General features: G+C 47.4%; 8 protein-coding genes and 1 non-coding gene across 9 annotated transcripts; 2 read left to right on the forward strand and 7 right to left on the reverse strand.

Moving 5' to 3' along the window:
- Nucleotides 1-1,044: 1,044 nt before the first annotated feature.
- Nucleotides 1,045-2,134, reverse strand: BJ212DRAFT_1277158 (uncharacterized protein; the record flags this gene model as incomplete). The annotated part of the gene is made up of 3 exons (XM_041331338.1): nt 1,045-1,238; nt 1,295-1,385; nt 1,448-2,134. 3 exons carry the CDS (start codon nt 2,132-2,134, stop codon nt 1,045-1,047), a joined length of 972 nt encoding a protein of 323 aa, XP_041190420.1.
- Nucleotides 2,135-2,845: 711 nt separating this feature from the next.
- BJ212DRAFT_1371647 (uncharacterized protein) lies at nt 2,846-4,300 on the reverse strand. Its single transcript, XM_041336303.1, has 3 exons — nt 3,542-4,300; nt 3,323-3,383; nt 2,846-3,271 (listed from the first exon to the last, which is right to left on the reverse strand). Exons 1-3 carry the CDS (start codon nt 3,914-3,916, stop codon nt 3,228-3,230), a joined length of 480 nt encoding a protein of 159 aa, XP_041190421.1. The 5' UTR covers nt 3,917-4,300; the 3' UTR covers nt 2,846-3,227.
- Nucleotides 4,301-4,902: 602 nt separating this feature from the next.
- Nucleotides 4,903-5,840, forward strand: BJ212DRAFT_1276859 (HAD-like domain-containing protein; the record flags this gene model as incomplete). Its single annotated transcript, XM_041331310.1, has 5 exons — nt 4,903-4,942; nt 4,995-5,036; nt 5,087-5,152; nt 5,202-5,660; nt 5,710-5,840. The coding sequence occupies 5 exons, from the start codon at nt 4,903-4,905 to the stop codon at nt 5,838-5,840; spliced, it is 738 nt and encodes a 245-aa protein (XP_041190422.1).
- A 1,430-nt stretch (nt 5,841-7,270) lies between these two features.
- BJ212DRAFT_1448243 (BRO1 domain-containing protein) lies at nt 7,271-8,902 on the reverse strand (the record flags this gene model as incomplete). The annotated part of the gene is made up of 5 exons (XM_041338515.1): nt 7,271-7,513; nt 7,583-8,105; nt 8,157-8,514; nt 8,576-8,657; nt 8,708-8,902. 5 exons carry the CDS (start codon nt 8,900-8,902, stop codon nt 7,271-7,273), a joined length of 1,401 nt encoding a protein of 466 aa, XP_041190423.1.
- Nucleotides 8,903-8,995: 93 nt separating this feature from the next.
- BJ212DRAFT_t91 lies at nt 8,996-9,069 on the reverse strand. Its single transcript has one exon. It is a non-coding gene; the product is annotated as a tRNA-Val (tRNA).
- A 96-nt stretch (nt 9,070-9,165) lies between these two features.
- BJ212DRAFT_1371666 (tubulin binding cofactor C-domain-containing protein) lies at nt 9,166-11,024 on the reverse strand. Its single transcript, XM_041336304.1, has 5 exons — nt 10,739-11,024; nt 10,554-10,687; nt 10,041-10,502; nt 9,877-9,987; nt 9,166-9,827 (listed from the first exon to the last, which is right to left on the reverse strand). Exons 1-5 carry the CDS (start codon nt 10,815-10,817, stop codon nt 9,627-9,629), a joined length of 987 nt encoding a protein of 328 aa, XP_041190424.1. The 5' UTR covers nt 10,818-11,024; the 3' UTR covers nt 9,166-9,626.
- A 2,469-nt stretch (nt 11,025-13,493) lies between these two features.
- Nucleotides 13,494-15,267, reverse strand: BJ212DRAFT_1465252 (uncharacterized protein; the record flags this gene model as incomplete). The annotated part of the gene is made up of 3 exons (XM_041338962.1): nt 15,072-15,267; nt 14,842-15,009; nt 13,494-14,784 (listed from the first exon to the last, which is right to left on the reverse strand). The coding sequence occupies exons 1-3, from the start codon at nt 15,086-15,088 to the stop codon at nt 13,494-13,496; spliced, it is 1,476 nt and encodes a 491-aa protein (XP_041190425.1). The 5' UTR covers nt 15,089-15,267.
- Nucleotides 15,268-17,829: 2,562 nt separating this feature from the next.
- BJ212DRAFT_1578869 (uncharacterized protein) lies at nt 17,830-19,429 on the forward strand (the record flags this gene model as incomplete). The annotated part of the gene is made up of 13 exons (XM_041342230.1): nt 17,830-17,929; nt 17,995-18,149; nt 18,207-18,220; nt 18,276-18,426; nt 18,479-18,735; nt 18,785-18,825; nt 18,882-18,900; nt 18,945-18,972; nt 19,029-19,050; nt 19,096-19,131; nt 19,184-19,208; nt 19,271-19,346; nt 19,394-19,429. Coding segments are annotated over 13 exons (960 nt in total), but the record flags the coding sequence as incomplete, so codon positions are not given.
- A 981-nt stretch (nt 19,430-20,410) lies between these two features.
- BJ212DRAFT_1301667 (uncharacterized protein) lies at nt 20,411-20,900 on the reverse strand (the record flags this gene model as incomplete). The annotated part of the gene is made up of 3 exons (XM_041333158.1): nt 20,411-20,507; nt 20,541-20,794; nt 20,817-20,900. The coding sequence occupies 3 exons, from the start codon at nt 20,898-20,900 to the stop codon at nt 20,411-20,413; spliced, it is 435 nt and encodes a 144-aa protein (XP_041190427.1).
- Nucleotides 20,901-21,160: the final 260 nt, after the last annotated feature.

Genomic DNA, 21,160 nt, shown 5'->3' on the forward strand with positions numbered 1-21,160 from the left:
ACCAGGTTATCATCACATGCTTCTGACTGTCTTTGGCGGCCAGATATCTATCATCCGTTGCCAGTGGAGCTTCATAATATCGAGTTGCTTTTCAAAGTCGTTCATCCCCGAACTAGTGTTTCTCACGTCTGAGTCAGACTGGTCATCCGGTACGCTGATTAGCGCTCGAGGCGTGTTTACGGTATCGATTCTGACGCCATGTCCGCACAATTCGAACTAACGCCGTGCCATGGCTAGTGGCACGAGGTGCACAAGCAAGTCAGACGTCAAGTCATTAACACTCTAGTCGGGAGACCTTCTAAATGCTGCCTCGTTGCAACCCCAATTTGCATTATCCAACCTTTGAGTTAAAAACTTTTTCGGTTCTTTGTGATTGCCGTGAAGCCACCTCAATTGCGTCACTTTGACCAAAGTAGCCTGAGGCACGCAGCTGGAGAACAAACTTGAGCTTCGTGCGTACCCAAGTATAGATTTTCTAGAAGAACTCCGTGATACTCCAAGCGCTGATGAAGATCCGATTGTCAAAGATTCCCATGCTAGAAGAGTCTGGACTCTGGAGCTACTAGTACTCCGACAAGGGCCCTGGCTAGAAAGAAGAAACCCAATCAACTGATTGCCAATTGAGCGTTGAATGATCCCCCAGTATATATGTACATGTAAACTAGAGCAGTTACTAAGTACTGTCTGGCCTCTACGTACACACGAACATGGCAGATACAAGAAAAACTTGTTATGTAAAAAAAATCCATCAAAGTCTATGTTTGTGGCCAATCCTGTTGATGTTGATGGAATCTATTATGCAGAAGAAAGCAAGAAGCAAAGTGAGCTATAATAATCCACCACGAGAAATAAACGAGGGACAACAGTTGGAGTTTTATGGCATGCGATAGCGATTGAATATCCATCCACCTGGGGTTATCCGATGTGGTATGTACATATGCATAAGTTTTGGATCATACGATCGCCGGGAAGCATGCTGGTCATACCGGTCGTTAGGTCATTTTGAGAAGTGATGGGAAAAGTTCAATTGAAAAGTATTGTCCCTCAGTGTCCCTTCTTCTTCTTCGAGCTGTCAATGACCGCACCGGCATCGGAAATCAACTTCTGGAGTTCGCCGGACTCGTTGAGCTCGCGGATAGCTTCCATCGAGCCAACGGGTTTGCCCCCAATAAGCATAAGAGGAAGATCGGTTGAAGACGTGAGTCGGTGTAACAAAGGAATCAAAACTTCTGCATCCTCTAAGACGTGGGAAATCGTGAGCAACTAGTAAATCAAAGTCAGGGAACTCGTTTACCTCGTTGATCGACTTCAAAAGCCACAGGAGGTGGCCGTAAGTCCATAGTTGAAACGATACGTCTTACTTCCCTAGAATGTGCATGATGAACCTGGGACGAGCAGGAAGCGTCAGCATAAGACTAGAACAAAGGAAGTCGAAGAAGCGACTGACTTTGGTAAACATCATAACGGGATAGCGAGACCACACATCTTGCACGATCTGGTTTACTTCATCTGCTGCACGCGGACTACGAGTGTCGAAGTCAAGCACGAGTTGGGGGTCAATGGGTTTGCTTGGGTCTATTGAGCGTGGTATCATGTTCTGTGGGAGTGCTGCTACGAAAGCTGCTACTGCTGCTAGCTCCTGCGATTCGTCTAACCGGACTTGGGGACGATTGGTATTGCTGACTACATTCTTTCTTTGGCTATTTGAAGGTAGACGGAAGAGTCTAGACGATGGTAGGGGATCATCTTTGTCTTGTGGAAATGATCCATGTGCACTTGCATGACCGAGGGCGTCGGTCCGAAGTGCTATTGGAGTAAGCTCTAGTGAAGGCCTTGCTACAAAAAAGATATAGAATGATACAACGATAAGGCCAATGAGAGCCAGCGACGTGGCTCTCTGGTTCAGTGGTTTTCGTGGTGCTGCAGTGAGTGCAGAAGGGAGGTGACGGTGAGTGTTGACATGGTGACCGACGACGTGGGTCAGGGAAAGGTAAAAGAGAGTGGAAGAACTAGAAGTTCCTAGATAAACGAATGGCAAGAATGAAAGTTTTAATTCGAAAAGCGAGGCCGAGAGTGGATCAGTGCAACCCGAAACAATGAAAAGTGAAAGGAACGTGTTCACATAAACCCCCATTAAATTGATCTAGAATCTCCTCGGCTCGACCCTTTTTGGTCACACGGAAATTCCGTTGATCCCTTATTTGGCAACCCACTCCGTAAAACGCCCGATTTTCACAATATAGCTTATCGGCCTGCCATAGCGCAGACAACAAATTCACGACGGTCAGCATGGATCTCCGAATAAACGTGGGAATATCATGATGGTGCCATTACCTCGCCGCTGAGCGTAGCCCAGGGCTTGACAAGATACGCCGCTGTCCCAGTGATCAGCCATATTACAGATCCCCATAAGATGCTTATCGTATGTGCCTTATATTCGTCGTTGGGCGTGGACCTGGATTATCGCCGCATCAAAGTAACTTCTTACCCAAACGTGTCACAGGCTGCCGTCAGGACTCAGCGCTCGGGCACAGGAGGCGGGTTAATCATACTACTTATTCCCTATGCAGCTCTCTGGATGGTGCATGAAAACCTTGAACGCCCTTGTTATCTTATCGATACAGCACCTGTCGAAAATCTGTCTAGCCCGCATAATTTATGACGCTGACCATATGGTCTCTCTCTCCGATCAGTGGTTCAAACGGGCTACGCCGTGAGCGGTGGCATGTTTAATGTTTTGGCACAAAGGTCATTGGAAGCCGACTGCCACAGGCGCCCGCACTGCCAGCTATTTTCGCTCAGGGACATGTCCCTGTCTTCCTTGTATGCCTCCTGCTGGCTGGCAACCAATTCAATGCTCTTGGACACACATGTAATTGTATAACCGGGATATCGTATGGTCACATAAACATAAAACCCAGAAATAGATCAACCGCAAACTCCTACTTGGATGAACAAGACAACATAATAGCAGTACACATAAATATGTAACAATACAGAATTCAATTCCATTCAAGCAGTTACCGAGTGTGCACCATTTCATCACACGATGACGTGAACATCGCCAACTTTACTGCGTCTCTTGTTCCTTCACGGTATCCTCCCTTACCGTCATCCCAGCATTCTCAAACATCTTCTTCAGCTTGCCTTGTGCACGCAACGTGTGCAGGTCGTCATTTCCGCCAAGTCCTTGCCCATTCAGGATGATATTAGGGAACGTGGAATGCTCAGGTAAGACGAGTAAGGATGAGCTTTATGAAGTCCCAATCATCTGTAAAAGATCAGCATATGCATCATGGAGGTAAGCACAGCCACGACATACCTCGAAGATCAACTTCGATAATTTTAGGTGGGGGAGAAAGATTATACGATTCCAACAGCTTCTTAGCTTTCGTTGAAAATCTACATAGAACCGGAAACGTAGTACATGAGGCCACCACATGAATCACAAATTGCAAAAGAAGAGAACGCACGGGCAATATGACTGATGCAGACACAGCATCAGAACACAGGATCCGGTGAATCGAAGCGCACGACATACCTTCGAGAATACGATTAGGGGATACTCCTCTCTCAGCCTTCTCATATGAGATTTCCAATTCGGTTGGTCACCACCAAGATACACAGTTAGATCGATCGGCGCAGCGGGGTTTACTGAATGTGACAGCATGCGATCGTCATCGCTCGTCACAAAATGCAGCAAGCCATATATCTCCTCCACTGGTGGGCCCTTCACTAGTGAAGCGATATTGGCACGTGAAAGCGACGAAGATATTCCCGAGAGATTGAGAGGAGGTAGGGACCATGGTGTGCTAAAGAACAGGTAGAAAATGAATAGAAGTGCCGGAATGAGGAGAATGCGGCGACGACGGTAGAATGAGCATGTAGGGCGACGTGGGATTGAGTCGTTTGCCATTTTGTCGTTTGAGGAGACGTAGATCCTGTTGCAACGACTTGGTAATACAGTGAATTCAAGTGTGAACCCGGTGGTTCCAATGCGATGAATCACTTGGCGAGCTGGCACACTCGCAGGGCTAGTAATGAATTTGAAAGAGTGCGGGTTCTCGGGCAGTTATGGACAAGATCGACCGAGACCAGATTGAAATACAATGAACGCGGAGACCAGTGTTCAGACTATATACTTATCCGTGGAGAACAGCGCATGAACGGGCTTATGACGGGAAAAATTGACGTGGGTCTGTTCAGTGCTGTGCACGTTATGGACGCCTCCGAGGAATGGCCCGGCTTGTGAGAACCTAATGTTCGGTGCCGCCTGCGGCAATACCTACCTCCTTTTAGCCGACCACCTTGACGCCTGCCTCAAAATTATCACAAGGTAATTTTATAAGGCTTGTACCAAGCTGGCCACGGCCTCAGGCCTCAGGCTGTACATATAGGAATAACTCAAGCTGATCGATCGTGCCGACGTGTGCTCAAGTCGGACGTTGCCTAAAAAGGCAATTCCCCGCCTCAAAGGATGGGGAGCGGACCTCAAAGAGCGTCGAAGCTGGCGTTGACATCGACCGTGATACATTGATACGTGTCACACAGAACAGGTCCACAGTGTCTCGCGATACGGGCTCTTCTAATCATATCATGCCGAGTATAATTTTCTGCAACGAGACCGCTTCAAGGATCTGGTGAGTCTCAGTACACGTACACTCCCACATGTGTCTGTCACGGCGTTTCACCGAGCTCGAGGCCATTCGCTTACATAGTGTTGCTAGTGCCGGCGCATGAACTTATGCATGAGGGCCGCCATCTGAATCGCTGCTTGGCCACGCCGAATCCCGAGCCCTTCTACGTGACTATCATGAACTCAGAACAGAACAGTGCCGCATCGGTACATCAGCGTGTCTCTTGATCGTGTTTGATTTCATCCAGCAGATCATCATAGATAAGATGGAAAGAAAAATAGATTATGTGGTCTTTGATATGGATGGTGCGTGGATCTAACTTCCCTGGGTACTTGGGGCCAAACGCGTCTTTGACAGGTCTGCTCATTGACACGGAGAGGGTATATACCGAAGTCACCAGTATGCCCCATGTCACTGCGCTTCTTTATGCTGCTCACATAGACTCCAAGATGATATCCTGGGCCGCTACGGCAAGACCATGACATGGGACATCAAGGCGCAACTCATGGGCAAACGTACGCTCTCCGATCTCTCTAAACTCATTCAACGCAAACCATATTGCAGTACGAGTTGAATCTGCGACGCACCTGCTCTCTTTGTTTCCCGGAATCGATATCACAATCGACCAGTACCTCGTGGAGTCCCAAGAGAAGCAAGATGCGAAGTGGCCAACCGTGCAGCTCCTCCCGGGAGTACAGAGGTTAACCCAGCACCTGGTGAAACACAACGTGCCAATCGTAGTCGCCACTGCTTCCTCACGACGGAACTTTGAACGCAAATCTGAGAATCTCAAAGAATTCTTTGACTACTTTCAAGGCAACATCGTCTGCGCTGATGATGTAGCAGGCAGGACTACGGGGAAGCCTGACCCGTATATTTTCCTGCATGCCGCAGGTGTCCTGGGCAAGGCAGTTGGCACTACGGAGCAGTGCACCGAGGCTGAGGCTGTGGAAAGGAGCAGAGGGCTTGTTTTTGAAGACGCCGTTTACGGTGTCCAGGCGGGTAAAAGAGCCGGAATGTCAGGTAGGCTGTTGTTTCAGAGTCGTAATTTAGAGCCTCACGTTCTCTTCAGTCGTTTGGGTACCTGACGAACGCCTTCTGGACGTTGCTAGTGCCAGTCCATACGTCTCAGATGAGACGCTCACGTCCATCGAGCATTTCAAGCCGGGGAAGTGGGGCCTCCCATCTTACGACGCCGAATGACATGACCGATTGTTAGCTTTTCGGTGTGAGCCGTTACAGTAGGGATTATATCCCAACGTGTATGAGGACGTCATTTCCATTTCAACTTGATTTACAAATGGATACTGAGCACTATAGAGTTCGTAAAAGGCGCTACCGTACACAAAGACTGCTCTTTGTCTTCGTCGGCGCATTGGACAAAATAGTCCAAAGACCCCCGATTGAAACCCATCCTTTGTGGTTGCCTTTCCGCATACCATCGTAATTACACTTTTGTTCCAATCGTGGGCATTACACTGTCGTAAAGTACCTTATACCATTCCATTCTTGTGGCTTCCTTTATGGTCACAGTACTCGCTGATCTAAGACACACATTGACAATAATGGCGGCCGCGTTTGACGTGTCTAAGGAAGTGATGGAAGGGTAAGTGAGAATTGTGATTTTTATGGCTGAAATCAGAATGGAGCTAACTTTCGTGATTTGGCCCTGAAGTTGAAATGTCAACACTATGGATGCGAGTGATTCTTGAAGGGTCTACCTTTTTGTGAACTATCCCTGTCCGTACGTAAATCGTGTGGACAGCGCTGTTGACTGAATTGGACTGGATTGATCAACTGACAAACTGAGAAGACGCATGTCGATTGATCGTTGACATGGACAGGTCATCGCTGACGGTTGACAGATGGCAGGATCACTGCATGTGCCGATGGGAACCTAGAGTAACGGAATAGCTGTGATCAGTCCTGGTCATAAACTAGATGCACCATGTAAGTCTGGGTCGCGGAAATTTTTAATTGTGTATGGTAGCAGGTGATGATCGATCGCGGTTGTTGTCTTCTCACTCCAGGTCAAGTCAAAATACAACGCGCTGGACATGCCCATGGAATCACTTGGAGGCAAGGAATCGTGGTGCATCTCGAGATCTCGCTGCCTAGCTAGTACAGTACAACATGTTCTGCTGCGTGAGCAAGCTTCATGTCTACCACAAGTCAGCGCGCGAGTTCAGGGTATTCCATCATGCCAAGACCCCGTCTGCCACCTGTTATATCATGATGATGCGACAAGCTAGACCAGCTGAGACCGTGGAGTGGAGCAGGGGCCTCGTTTTTGAGAACGGTGCTTACGGTGTTCATGAATTCAGGAGCCAGAATGTCAGGTAGGCTCTCACTCCAGGGTAGTAACTTGAGGGCTGTTCTCCTCAGCCCTCCAGGTACCTGACGAAAATTGCAAGTGCTGGCACATACCTCGCAGGTGGGACGCTCACATTCATCGAGCATTTCAAACCGGAAGAGTGCGGCTTCTCGCCTTATAACACTGATTGCACAATGACAGAAGGGGGCGTTATTCCATTGAAACCTAATTTAGAAGTGGATATAGTATGTTGGTCATACCTTACTGTACCTACCAGAACATGCAATATGGACAGCATTTGACCTTGACTGTAAACGGGTTAGAAGTACGAACCAGCTCCAGCATACGTGCGCGAATTGGCACTGCTAGCAACTGCCTCATCACCCGACGAATCATCCTCTTCTAGTAGTGCTAGCGCTTCCGTCTGTAGACGTGCATGTTCGACGGAACCAGGTCCGAATGCTGGGGAAGGGGGCTTGTAGGGCTTTGAATGCACCGCCAAAATCCCTGTAGGTATCCGTGCTTGCAAGTCCTGCTGCTTGGGCACAGGCTGAAATGTCAGCTATCCGTCGCATACAAATGATGATCAACACCCAATATATCTCACGCAATCGAAACACCTCCGACTTACCGAATCATTGATTTTCTTATAATGTTTCAAAAACACGCCCACGCTCTCCAATTCATCCGCGACACGTCCTTTGCGCTCTCGCTTCTCGCGGTCCCGCCCTACTGCAATACCAAGTCCGCTCTCCTTCATGTCTTCAAGCTCCTTCTTTGCCCATAGTAACCATGCCACCGCCTCCCCACCCTTTTCGCGCGCTCCACTTTCTCCTGCATCCACACCAAGCCACTTGTGCGCAAGCGCTGCATGAAACGCCGATGCATCTGCAAGGTAGCGGCGCAGCTCAACGCAGACTTCTGCATTGGAGTCTGGATTAGAAGACGAGGAAGATGGGCGTGCGGAGCCGGGCGTCATGGCAAGCGTACGCGCAGAAGAGTAAAGCGACACGCATTCAAGATGGAATTTGAATATCAGCGGGATAGAGGGGTGTGATTTAGGAAGTGGAGGGCCAGGGGATACTGCGTTGTCGTATGCAGATTTAGAGAGAAATTTGCGAATCGCCAGAGTTTGTGCGTCAGCGAGTGTCATCCTAAAAATGACATCCAAAATGAGATGAAATGAAATGAGGGAGCACACTCACTTTGCGAGGGCAGCATTAACTTCCTTGCTCAGATCAGGCGGCCTACCCGATGCACCCTCCCCGGCTTTATCCCAATCCAACAACACCTTCTCGCTTATATAGGTGAAGATCCCGCTCGCTCTGCACAGCATTGTCACTGCAAAATTGAGCTTCTCATCCTTCGCTTTTCTCTCGATTTCCGAGATCGCTCGATCATGCTCATAAGAACCGAGACTTGTAACCGTCACACGCGCAAAATTCGATAGCGCAAAGGCGTAAGTGAGCAATGAGGATGCAAGGTCCGCATGCAGCGATGCAAGAGCGATTCTTGGGGACATGTGGAATAGATGTGCGGACAGTGTCGTGCGCCAGCTGAATTCTTTGAATCTCAGGCTAGTCAGTCAAACGCACAGCAGATCAAGTATCAGCCAAAGACTCACGAGGTTCGGATTTCAGACGAATGTCCCCTGATGCGACACAGGCCATGATCCCATGCAAGTATGGGAGGTAGTCATCGAGAACCTAGGGGATATATACTGTGCGAGCCCCGGACTGGAAACGGTGATGCGCACCTTGATCAAGCGCAGATAATCCTTTTCGTCTGTGTCAGTGCGTTTGATCACTTTCAGAACACCGCGCAGGTTCGCTCGGGCTTGGGTAGCCTCAGCTATGTGACTTGCATATGCATTGGAGGCCGTAGTGTCAACACAAAAGTCTCCAAAAGAGATAGAGCCGGTAGTTGGGAGCTCGAAAAGATAGGTGCTCATGCTGCATTCATCGGCCAGGAGAAAGACTCGGAAGCGTTCGAGCTAAGCTTAGGTAAGGTGGCTATTCATGTCAACTTCAAACAGGAAAAAATATGATCTGACCCAGGCTCGAACTGAGGACCTTCTGTGTGTTAGACAGATGCGATAACCAACTACGCCATCAGACCGATGGGAACGATAAGCATTCTGAAATTCAAAACCGATAGATGCCAAAAAGGCAATAGCCACGAAATCTGATTTCCTCGGCCTCACTTTCGCGTTGTCGGAGATGACTTCCACTTTATAATGACGCAATGCATCATCAAGAACGAGCTTACCTATGTGCAACGTAACCTGGCAAAGGGGGAAATCAAGCATGGTGTTTTTGTCCGGGGGTGCGGTACACTGACAAATGTTTCAAGGACTGATGGTATTGATAAAGATCTCCCGGAGTTCTTTAAACTTGCCTTATCTTTCCTGTACGCTAAATACTAGTACTAACTGATCCAGAACCAGAGAACAGGTAAGCCACTTAAATCATTTTATACGACGGTATATCTAAAATTTAACATATGTAAGGACGGAACATTTGATCTTGCGGAAGCAATTCGCTTCTACCTAGTACATCTGACCGGACGTCAACATAGCCAATTGATGGGACTCATTATCATGACAGCAACTTCTTCTTCACCTACTAGGATCCCACGTGCGTGCCCGGGTATATGAAGTCCATCAGCAATAAGCATCAGGTTTTAGGACGGGGCAATGCCCTTTCGAGTTGGATAGCGTAATTGGTCTCTGAAAGGGGCCAATCATGAATTGACTCGTCTTCCTCCAGCGCTCTCCAATTGGGTGATGGTGTGGCGCGAATATGCGAGAAGTCCTGGGGCAAGAAAGGGAATTCGGTATGGTTTTTGGTAGCCAGAGGTTGCTGCTTAGTGGTTGTCTGTGGTGACATTGGCATTTAAATGGATGAAATAGTGAAATGATTGGACCTTTAACTCGTTTGGGTAGACGCCGAACCTCACTTGATCACAGCTTTCGATGATGGGATTCGATGTAATGTCAAGATAGGCGTCTACAGCAGTAGAATTGTGCATCCTGAACTGCCAGTCATGAGCACAGTAGAGCATAACATACACGGACAACATAACCCTACCTGGTGACATCCAGCAACAACCACACAATTTGTTAAGTTGTGCAACATGATGCTACCATCGACGGTCCCTAGAATGAGGATTGAATTCTGTATGTCGCGGATGTGAAGCGCCGAAAGGGAAACGGTATTAGCAGACAGAGTTGACTCGTTCGTAGTCGTAAGAAGATTTAAGATGCTGCTCGATATTCTTATTATAGACACCTCTATGTGATCTGTGGATGAGGTGGGACCAGAAAGGCACGATCTAGAGAGGTAGCAACTGGACTGGTCGGATATCGTTCTGGAGGCACTAGTAGATATTGTTGATGTAGGTATCGCTGGTGCATTCACTGGAGTAGGTGGCGTTGCGGTCTCTGCTGATGCTGACGCTGATATCTTGACCTTCCGTTTAAAAGCGAATTTCGTTTTCCCTGTGGTCGATGAGCGCAATTCCTCGAGCGACTTCTCTAATGCTTTGAGTTGCTTTCCAGTTTGATTAGCTCAGACATCAAAAGTCAGAGACAGGGCACACACCAGTTCATTTTGTCTTTGATCGTAGCTTGGAAGCCTCCCGGTGGCTTCGGTCAAACGCTTGTTGAGGGCCTGTATTTCTCCGGCGATGGTGTGCACAGAACCTGCATCTGCAACTTTGAGACGGGTGGCAAGTTCTACGGACTATATAGCGTCGGTAGGACAGGTGTAAAGGTGACGGGCTTTACCAGAACAAGACGCTTGGAAAGAGGATGTGAATGCTTGAGAAAACGTCCAGAGTGTCTCTGCACTGTCAGCGGATATCATAGTGGTCAAGTAGAACCAGCTGCAGGTTATGACGCCACGGAGGCGATCAATCGAATCGAATCGAATCGAGGTGGAAAACCGACACAGTTTGGACTAACGAGTTGAACCGAAGTGTATTGTGTATATGCGATGATATGCAGTCCTATGGGTTGGAATACAAAGTTTGCATTTACGCTGACTGATGCGGAATCAGAAGACCTGTGGGCCTCTGATTTCTACATATAACAAAAAACAAAGTGTCGTGTATAACGACGTAACAGCACTGCAAAAAACACCTAATGCACAACAAAGCACACTGATTCTCATCTGCGGCGTCATGATCTCGTATCTACAGCCTATCTGCAAAACCATGCAGTCACATCCGTGAGTAGTACGAGTCTTTAGACTGATTGACAAAACTAAGTTGCACCAGATAATACTTCCACATAGACTTCCATTTCACGTGATTCCCGGACATACTACTGGTCACGGTACGGCTTAACAGCCTTGACCAAACGACAACAATGTCGCTAGGTTCTCTTCTAGCGGACTGAATCGAAGACAGCTACCTTGTTGCTGTACAACAACTTTTCTGGCGTTGAAACATTCTGCGTGACGCTGGTGCTTTGCAGATTTGGTTATAATGCGTCCATCAACTCGAACTAATATCTATCTAATATCTGGCGATTTGAATAATATCCAGCACGAACATCGTCTTCATACGTTCACCAACCTACTCACGCCGATCCCTGAATATGACTTTCGTCTCAAACGATCCTAGTTTTTGGCCGCAAATTACTTTTAATCGTGTCAGCAGCTATTTTATAGGTTCGTAGAGAGCATTAGTTGGTGATGTCTTACTTTATATTTGACTGTGATTTTGCAGTTGCATCCTCCGTTGCAGTGGTATACGATTGGAGTAAGTAAAGTAGTATTTCTTGAGGGACTGTCGATGATTCTATGATATTTTCCAGTGTTGAATTTCGGACAAGAGGTACGTTGTGATATCACTGCTGGAGAATCTATCTCACCATGTTTGGTTGTAGGTTGAACTCTTCTGGGTGAGTAGAGTCCCATCGCAAGAATTACAGCATATATGGCTGATTCGGGGCAGAGGCAACGCTGGTCCTTTGTGACATTTTTATATCTTAGTGTACGTACTGGCTTATGTTGCAAGTTAGTTGGCAAGTTGAGCTGACTGCAAGATATACTAGCTGCGCTACATTGGACTATTATACGCTGTGTATGTTTCCAAGGACTAACAGGTTGACACCGTGCTCATAAACCGTCTCTCATGATCAGGGACAACATGCCAGGCATGTCTCCTCGATATACTGTCCATTTATATTGACCAACTTGAACGGCATGCAGCAAGCCTCACGACAGTCTCATTGACTGATACAGTGAGTGTTCCGTGACAGTGCCTGCTATTCTTGTTCAGCTAACCACATTCCTACACAGGGGTGAGTGATTCCCGAGCAACTTGCAATGTAGTTCAATTTTACCACTGAAACAGGTGTGAGTTTGCTTCATGTAGTCCTCTAATATCCATTGTAATGTGTTTTTCAGGCAGAAATGTTTACATCACACAATGGTGGACATTATTCGTTGCATATATCATACTTGGTGGTGAGCTGTGCAGCTGCAATACATGAATGGCATTAACCTGACTGACTTATCATTTAAGCCATCGTAATTACTCGGTTATATGCTATGTACCAGCGATCTAGAAAGATACTTATCTTTCTTGTTGCAATCTTCCTGACTGTTACGATCGCCTGCTCAGTGATGGACGGCATAGGAACCCACCCTTTTACTGGGGGTAAGCTTTACTTGTGGATGAAAGACTTTGGCTCATTTATGTGACAAATGCCAGAGGAACTCGTCCTCTCTGGCAACTATTTGTGCGATATTGCGGAAGCCCAGCCCCAACTTGTGCATTGGACTCGGGTGATCGGGACTATATGGGAGGCCCTCGCACTGTGTCTTGCTGTCCGGATTGCCATAAAACACTTCCGTGAACTGAAACGACTCGGAGTGTCGACAGGGTCGACCATCGAAGAGTGTATTGCGATGTTAATAAAAAGTCAGGTGCTTTACTTTATAGCGTGAGCTTGTAATTGGAACAACTATCCTCCCGCTGAAATTCCTCACGTTATAGTTTTCTTGCTGTTTCTTGCTTCGACCTCGGTTATTTCTCGCAAACGCTGTCGGTACGTCGGTCCGACTAACATCCGATCATTCCTCATCTTTTCTATAGGCTTCGGATTCTGTGGGGGCTCAAGTCTATTATGGTGTTCTCCTTTTTGTCTTTCCCGTGCAGATGTTTGTGCTGGGTCCACACCTTATCCTTGGTATTCGGGCATATCATGCTGAGCTCGTGGACAACTCTGAAGCAAGAACTGGCTTTACTACAATTTATTTCCAGGAACGTGTAGATATGTCGACTGTCGACGGCAGTAGTGTGTAACACAGGAAATACTCCAGGTGATCAACAGTTGTCGGGTGTTCTCCAGGGAACAAAAGGATATTGTCAGGAGTTCGTCACAGATTTTTTTGGTGTTGTTAGCATACCTTGCCTCTTGCTTCTCTCATTATATTATTTATTGCCTTTGGGGCAGAGCCATACAGTAGACAGTATGTACAGTAGGCATAATAACTATAAATTGAAGGTTTATTGTTGTAGTGAGAACGAGGTCATTTAGCATTAGGCCGAGTGCTATTAAGACTCCTGGCATAATCCGCCACACGATACATCAACCCTACCCAATCCTGCACCCCATTCTTCCCGACGTCTCTCAACCACTCACTTGAATCCCCCGACTTCTCCAAATCTTTCCATCCCGACTTCATTTCCGTTTTCAAATCGTATAATTCTTTCTCCCACTCTGTGACTTTAATGTGCGGAGTCCCAGACCCCATGCCTTGTGCAAACTGATACAACGCATGTCGATAGTTCCATTGGTCTTCCCTGTCGAATCGGAACCAGGCTTTGGCGATGTCTAGAGGTGTTGAAGCACCAGTGCGTCTAATTTTGTCAGCGCGAGTAATGATATCGACGGTTTCTGTAATGGGATCTAGAGATGCAGGGTCGGAAAACGCTCGCACAATCGCATACGCTTGAGCCTCCATAAGTGGAAACTGCGCGACCCTCGTGATGAGGCCCATGAAGGCGATGGACGAGGTAGGATATCGAGCTTGAAGCGGGAATAAATGCTTTGCAAGGGGAAATACGTGGTGGGTTGAGTTGAAAAGCTCGCCGGGAGGTAATGGAGGGAAGTCCGGTGGTATGTTCTGGTTGATCATGGCTGCTCCCTCAAAGAAGGGGAAATGCATGTGGAATCCGGTTGCTAGAATACAATGGTCGATATTGTCTTCCGTCGTGCCATCGTCAAAAACTACTTGTCCGTTAGCCTTGAGTTCGATAAGCCGACCTCTCCGGACAGGGTTTCCAGCGTCATTCGTCATTACGCCAGGGGCATCGACAGAATGAACAACAACTGAGGAAACTGTGCACATCTCGGTAGCGATATCCTGACCGCTAGGTCCGCCTCCAACAACAAGTATTTTGTCCCCAAGAAAATTAGATTTCCTATACCACGCAGAGTGAGAGGCTCTACCATTCTTCATCCAATCTGTCAACCCTGGCACGTCTGGCACGCGGGGTAAGTGATAATGTCCATTTGCGACGATCAAGTGGTCATATGCAAAGTGTCCGCCATCCGAAAGGGTTACTGTCCACTGCGTTGATTCCCATCGTGCATCTAATACTGTGGTGTCGAACTTGATGAGGGACATAAGATTGAAGTATGCAGCATACGACTCGAGATACGTTTGCACCACATGTGCTGACGGAAACAAAGGTGTCTCTGGCGGAAAGGAGTAGCTGGTATATGCCATTATAGGATGAGGCACATTCGTGGTTAATGAGTCGTAAAGAGGCGTCATGAGAGCGTTGTAGGCGTCAACAACCGGCGGGGCAGGCAGCCTGGACGGGATGGTGCTTAGCAATTGTTCACATTTTTTTGAAGCAGTATGAACTCACCATACTCCCCCAACCTTTTCCCGGGTCTCATACGCGATGACCGACCATTTCCCTGACTTGAAGTAGGCGGTCTCTGATATGACTTTTAGAGCAGCAAGACCTGCCGGTCCCGCTCCAATGATACATATCCGCTTCTCACACTGCGGATCATGTCGCAGCAAGTATAGGGAGAACACCTTAAACAGAAGCGATTAAGCACTAAACGAAATCGAGGGCTATGGAGCAAAGTACTTGGCAGTATTTCCATAGACAACAGAGACGGCAGTTGTAGAGATCAAGACGACCGGTCATCACATAAAGTGAGCACAATCGGTATCAAGATATGGGAGTGAAATATATATATATAACGCAGGAACTTACCGCACGGCTCCGAGTCGTTTGTGGCTCGTTCTGGTTAAGGTGTTGACTCATGCCAGTGCAACTGGGAGTATTTCAAGCTATGACTGTTATGGAATTTGCGGAAGCCGTCCAAGTCGCTTGCATACGAGACTGGGAGTAGTCAGTAGATTTATTAACTGTTGGGAAATCCATGGGAGGAGACTCGCGAGGAAGGTAGCTAGACTGTGGTCAGTGCCAGAATCGGCGAATTTCACCAGTTAAACCCAATCAAGTCCTTAATATTGGTCCAAGCAGGTAAGCGAGGACGAAGACGGCAATTTACATAAGGCGAAGGATATGGTGTTACAGGGTGCTCTCGATCTAGGTCTTCGTCTTTCAGTGGCATGACATCACCAATGCCATTCCATTCTGGTACGTACGATATAGCGGAAGGGGGCCTTTGTGCAGTGACGGTCATTCAACAGACTTCTCGGTTGATTTGCGACATTTCCGATCCCTTCGCGGAGTGCAGCTCGTTGACGTGTGTACGCGGGACAAACTATGAAGAAGTGGTTCACTGATTCGTCGTGTCTGTTGCATTGGAGAGTCGAGACAACGAGCTGTCGATGATTTCGATATGCAATATAAGTGTTTGTTCAACGGGATGTGTCCTGATCTGAGTTGAAACAGAAGAGAACTGTGACAACACGGGAAATCTTCGACGATGCTTGTAAAGTGCTTGGATGGTGCTGATAGATCGATAGCGTGTAGAGTGCGGAAGTGAGGAGATTGACATGTTATTTCCTTGGCTTTGCTCTTGATTCTGTCGTTGGATTGTTGTTTCGTCGCTGACTTGCTGAGCGGGAGTATCAGCGGCGTCTTCGCTTTCGTTTGCAGGGATTTAGGGAGCTGCTTGCTTTTCGACATCTCTCCTCTCGCAGCCCTCTTTGCCTGCTTGTCAGCGTGCTCGTTTCCTGCAATACCCTTGTGGCCCGGAGTCCACCTGATCACCAGTTTCCTGCCGTCATTGTCTAGGAGAAATTCTTGAAGATCATTATGAAACTTGTCGACCAAGTAATGACCTTGTTGTGACTGAAAAGCTCCCATCGCTCTTATTGCGGCTTGATTATCCACCCCCAACGACATCGTACCCTCTCCCCCTTCTTCCCTCAATATCTCTACCGCGAGTATCATCCCAATTATTTCTGCCTCGTACACGGTGTGTTCTGTCTCGCTTCCCAGGTAGAATATTTTCCCCCTGATCATTTGTTCCCCTCTCATCAGAACTGCCGCCCCTCCCACTCCGCCATCTACTGCTGATCCGTCTGAATATACACGTAGGCATTCGTTGGCTTGTTCTTCTTCCCTGATCGCGTCCTCCTGTTTTGTCGCGATACTAACTTCAACGTCTGGGGTCCACTTTAGAAAGTGGTGAACTGGTGTAATTTCTCCATTGTTTTCGGATTGATTCTGAATTTGTTCTGCAGCTTGTGGAGTGGTGACGGGTGGCGTTTTTGCCCTTCAAAATCCCGTTTTGCGCAGAAGCTGTAGGCTGTCTTGAGGCCTTTTGCTAGCGGGTAAATGGGAGGAAGTGTCGCCATTCGAAGTGTAGCTCTGAAGCGGACTTTCCGGATTGTCTGCTGAAATAGAAGAATGATAGTGTGGACGTGGAGCAAATCAGACGCTGAGGATCTTAGCCCTCCAGTAATGAGCACTATCGTCATTCGTTGGACGCGTGCCATGTGTGATGTGGTCCGTGGGTGCCTCTGCCGCCTCCCCTCTGCCCTTTGCAACTAATGCCGCACACCAAATAGTCTGCTCCATATAGCATTTTGGGTATATGCCATTAGACGTCCGTGAATGCCCTTGGTGGTTTTGATCATCCTACGTCATTAATACAGTGACAGTACGTTGTATAGACTGATCCGAGTCGAGCACATAGTGCGCCGAAAACGATCACTCCAATGTCACATGAGTAACGCATCTCCAAGTATATCGCAAAGTGAAATCCAGGTTGGGTATAAGTTATTGACAACCAAGTTGATTGGTGAAGCTGGGGAAATGCACAGAAGTAAGCGCGGCAATGCACCTCGTGCCAGTCACATTGCCGAAGCAGAACATATAGAACTTCACCAGAAGTAAATGAGCCCACACAGACTCCGGGCAGCCAAAGAAATTTGGCTTCGTTCTTTGGTCGGTCGACATTGCTCACTGGATCACGAGGTAGTGTAATTATTTTAAAGCGATGGAGTCAATATAATATGTGGCGAGCAAAAGACGGGCCTGATCGAATGGTTGATGGCATCTACAACTGAGTCGACAATGCAGAAGCGTACTTTGCACAAACTTTGCATGTCATCAGTCCGAGATGACTCATCAATTTACAACCACTTTAGACGACATGTGGGCAGACATCGGGAGTATGCATGCAGCCTTGTTCGTCGAGGCAGAGCGCCCATGTCATTCACTTGAAGGGTATCGTAATAAGCGGGTCCCTCCACAATAGATGTATCACGAGCCTAGTTTTTACGGCGATGACACCGCAAAACCCACTACTGCCGTAGCGGGAACTTTGTTCTAACCAATGATATCCGGGGATACTTCCGAGTCCAACGGTGACCCACTAGCTCCATTGCGCATGCTATAAATATCGGAAATCGAACTGCCGGGATGCATCTGTACTTTCCGCAGTTTGCTTTCACTGCACTTGACCATACCGTGCATTTCTTCAGGACCCTCGCATCATCGACTGGTACCGATAAACACTTTGGTAAGTCAGACATAACGATCAGACTGTTTTCTATCACCTTGCTGTGGGCACGATGGATATCTTAGAGGGATCGGCAAACAATTTCAATGCACAGCTGGCCATCATTGGGCCAACTCAAGTCGGTGGGCTTTTGAGCGCTGCATCATTCGGTTGTCTTGCCTGCCAGTCCTACTTGTATTTTGCAAGATTCACAAGCGATGGCTTCGCCCTAAAAACAACTGTGAGTCGGCTACTGCTGTGCAATTGATGCATCTTATTGATCGCATCATACGGCTAGGTATCTGCAATCACGTATGTTCCATGTTTGACTTGGTTGCTTCGAATGGTATTGATACCCGTTCTGCAGTTTGATTCAGCTGGGCCAGTTTATCTGCGTAATATCAACATTGTGGACAATGACTGTTAGCACTTATGGTGACCCATCTCAACTCAGTGTCCTTCCTCTAATGGCAGACCTGTCCCTTCTATTGAGCGGCTTTACGGTGTTCATCGCGCAGGTAAGTGATTTCGAATGGATATTAATTATTTGGTGCTTACGAATGGTATTAGTCATTTTACGCATTTCGACTTTGGAAGTTGACTAGGAGTATTTTCTTACCCGTTTTTTGCGAAATGATCTCCGTGGTCGCATACACTTCCATGGTCGTTCTCTCATCAAGGGCGATTTCTATGACGGACCTCACGACTTTTATAAACAGTCAAACTGTGCTGATTGCGCTCTCTTGGATGGCACGTGGAGTCTGCGACTTGACCACCACTGTCGGCGTCGCCTGGAGTTTGAAAAAGAGACGAGTCTCTGATTTCAAGTATGACTATGTATCCGACGTCGCTCATCATTCCTTACATCTGTTATAGCACGGTGACAATGGTCGACCGGTTGATTTATTGGACACTCGGTGAGATAGGAAGTGCCCTAATTGGGTGAATGCCTTCTAACGTCACCTCTACACAGAGACTGCTTTGATCAACAGGTATTTGCCTCTTTCATCAGGTGTTTCATTTAATGATCTGTCAGTTTGATATCCATTGTCACGACAATATTGGTAAGGATTTTGCTCATATCTTCCCCCGAATGAAGTATTCTCTAACTAGCTTTAAGTTTGTATTACAGAAACAAAATTGTGAGTGCGTTGGTAACGCATCTGACCACAACTGAAATGACGTAGTTGTGTGGTTTGGAGTATTGTTGATATGGCCTAATGGTAATAACATGGAATACTTCCAAATAAAAATATTGACCCGCGTATTGTGCAGTCGTAGGGAACTGCTTGTTTGCCTCGTCAGTCACCAAATGGACTCGATGAATGGTAAACACGATAAACTTACCAACGTGGCATATAGGTTGAATCGGCGGTTACTGCTTCAAGAGACTCGGAGGGCCTCAGGAGGTGATATCCAGCGTCGTGGTAGTAGCTCGGTGAGTACCATCTGAATAACTGCGCATAAATTATAATTCCATTTCAGAACACAATTTGTTTCAGAGCCGGAGCTACGCAATCACATGAAGACTCGTTGGAGAACTTTGAGAACCGAGATCTTGAAGTGTTCCAAGAAACAGGGCGCTCGATCGATCAGGAGCATAAACGGGTTTCGAAGCCTGCAGTAGTTCATATATGCGAGCATGTGTTTCATGATGACGAAACTCACTGCTGATTATGGGGCGAGTGTACGACGAGATGATGTGCTCTTCAGTAGGTTGGCATTAGGCATGGAAATTGATGGAAGCTTTGTTTGTAAGTGAATGTACCATACCACCAAGTTCCTCAGTAAAGTCCTAGCCGTGCTGCATAGTATCATGCAGTATATTGCATTTGATATGTAGAAGTGGCTACAAATCTGGGGAGACTGGTCAAAACGGCTCGAAACAGGTTGGGCGCACCTTTAAAACACGTCGAGAACAGAGCGGAAAAGAAAAACAAGGAGGTAGTAGAGGGCGGAAATATGACATCGGAAGCGCGGAAAACAACAGAAAATGTTGAGATGTATGATACAGTGTACTTTCTCCGAGTTTCTCGGGGGATGGAACAGTATTAATGGCGGCAGTTGTGGCAGGGTGCGAGGACAATTGAAGCCAACTAAAGGCGATAATAGGGAATAGGTGCGTCGTTCATGCTTCTTCGTTCTCGTTGTCTGCAGATGGTGTGATATCTCCGAACCTTTGTTCCGGTCTGTGCGTGCTCGCGATGAAGCGGAGCAAAGGTTTGATGCATTTTCGGTTGTTCAACAGATTCCTAGTTCTTCCTGAAGCGCATGGTGCTGTCTTGCATACACTAAGCAGGCGATTAGGAAGTGGTGGACGGTCTCTTTGTGCTGGTGGCATTGTTGGTAGGTAGGGCTTGGGACCTTCGTGATACAATGGAGGTGTTTGTTCAGTGGAGCATGTCCAATGTGGAGCTGAAGGAGAAGGGAAGAGTATCGCATCTTCTGAATCATACATCGAGGCCTCGGTCGTTGTCTGCACATACTGAGCGTGTTTGCGTCTTAGCTTCTAACAAGAGCCTGTTGTATATCGAGTGCACGGCGTAAATTGACGAATACCGTCGTCTGTTGGTCGGTGCGGTTCAGCTTCTCTAAACAGCTAGCAAAATCATCAACAAATGCCAAAATTCACGGTGAAGAGGCTCGCGTAGCCGCTGAATCAGTAGCAAGAGATGCACTGACGACAGGAGGGGTCTGTAGAGCAGTGGCCACCCCAGGGCCGTACAAGTTCCGAAGCTCAGCAGTAAGCAAAGTGCTCCGTATTCTTGTGCAAGCAGGTGGGACAGGTGCTGCCAAGAGACCCTTGAAGAAGATATCATCCAACATGCTTGCAAGCTCTGTGCGTTTACAAGTGAAATGAGACATGATCATATTGACACCACGCCCCTTATAATATTGTTTCGCGCACCTGATCTCTCAGTTCCAACTCGCAATGTAACACCACGCAGAACAGGCGCGGGCAAAGCAGACAAATTTTCTGCATAGCAAGCATCTGTGTAAGCTAGAAAACCACCGAGGATCATCTTTTAGTCTAGATATAATGCACAAGGTAGTAGCTGGGACTACTGCGAGAAGGAGATTGCCTTGTTGAGCAGCCTCTTGATGAACCTTGAGGCGTTTGCTACAGTGTACAGCAGACTCGAAATGCGCGCGAGCGAAACTCAAATATTGAGATATCACCCACATGAACAGATAGACCTACCTCATCAAAAACTACGGCGACAGATCAATAAAGAGGACCGCAGAGTCCAA

Source organism: Suillus subaureus (assembly GCF_016647635.1).
Source record: "Suillus subaureus strain MN1 chromosome Unknown BJ212scaffold_27, whole genome shotgun sequence".
Classification (NCBI taxonomy): Eukaryota; Fungi; Basidiomycota; class Agaricomycetes; order Boletales; family Suillaceae; genus Suillus; species Suillus subaureus.

Excerpts from the sequence above, each read along its gene's own strand:
- BJ212DRAFT_1371647 (XM_041336303.1), bottom strand. The coding sequence starts at position 3,916 with ATGGCAAACGACTCAATCCCACGTCGCCCTACATGCTCATTCTACCGT. Across the intron at positions 3,384-3,541 it reads CCCTAATCGTATTCTCGAAG|AAGCTGTTGGAATCGTATAA; the intron begins GTATGTCGTGCG and ends ACGAAAGCTAAG. Across the intron at positions 3,272-3,322 it reads TATCGAAGTTGATCTTCGAG|ATGATTGGGACTTCATAAAG; the intron begins GTATGTCGTGGC and ends GATCTTTTACAG.
- BJ212DRAFT_1371666 (XM_041336304.1), bottom strand. The coding sequence starts at position 10,817 with ATGATATCCGCTGACAGTGCAGAGACACTCTGGACGTTTTCTCAAGCA. Across the intron at positions 10,503-10,553 it reads ATCAAAGACAAAATGAACTG|CAACTCAAAGCATTAGAGAA; the intron begins GTGTGTGCCCTG and ends CAAACTGGAAAG. Across the intron at positions 9,988-10,040 it reads TTGTTGCTGGATGTCACCAG|TTCAGGATGCACAATTCTAC; the intron begins GTAGGGTTATGT and ends CATGACTGGCAG.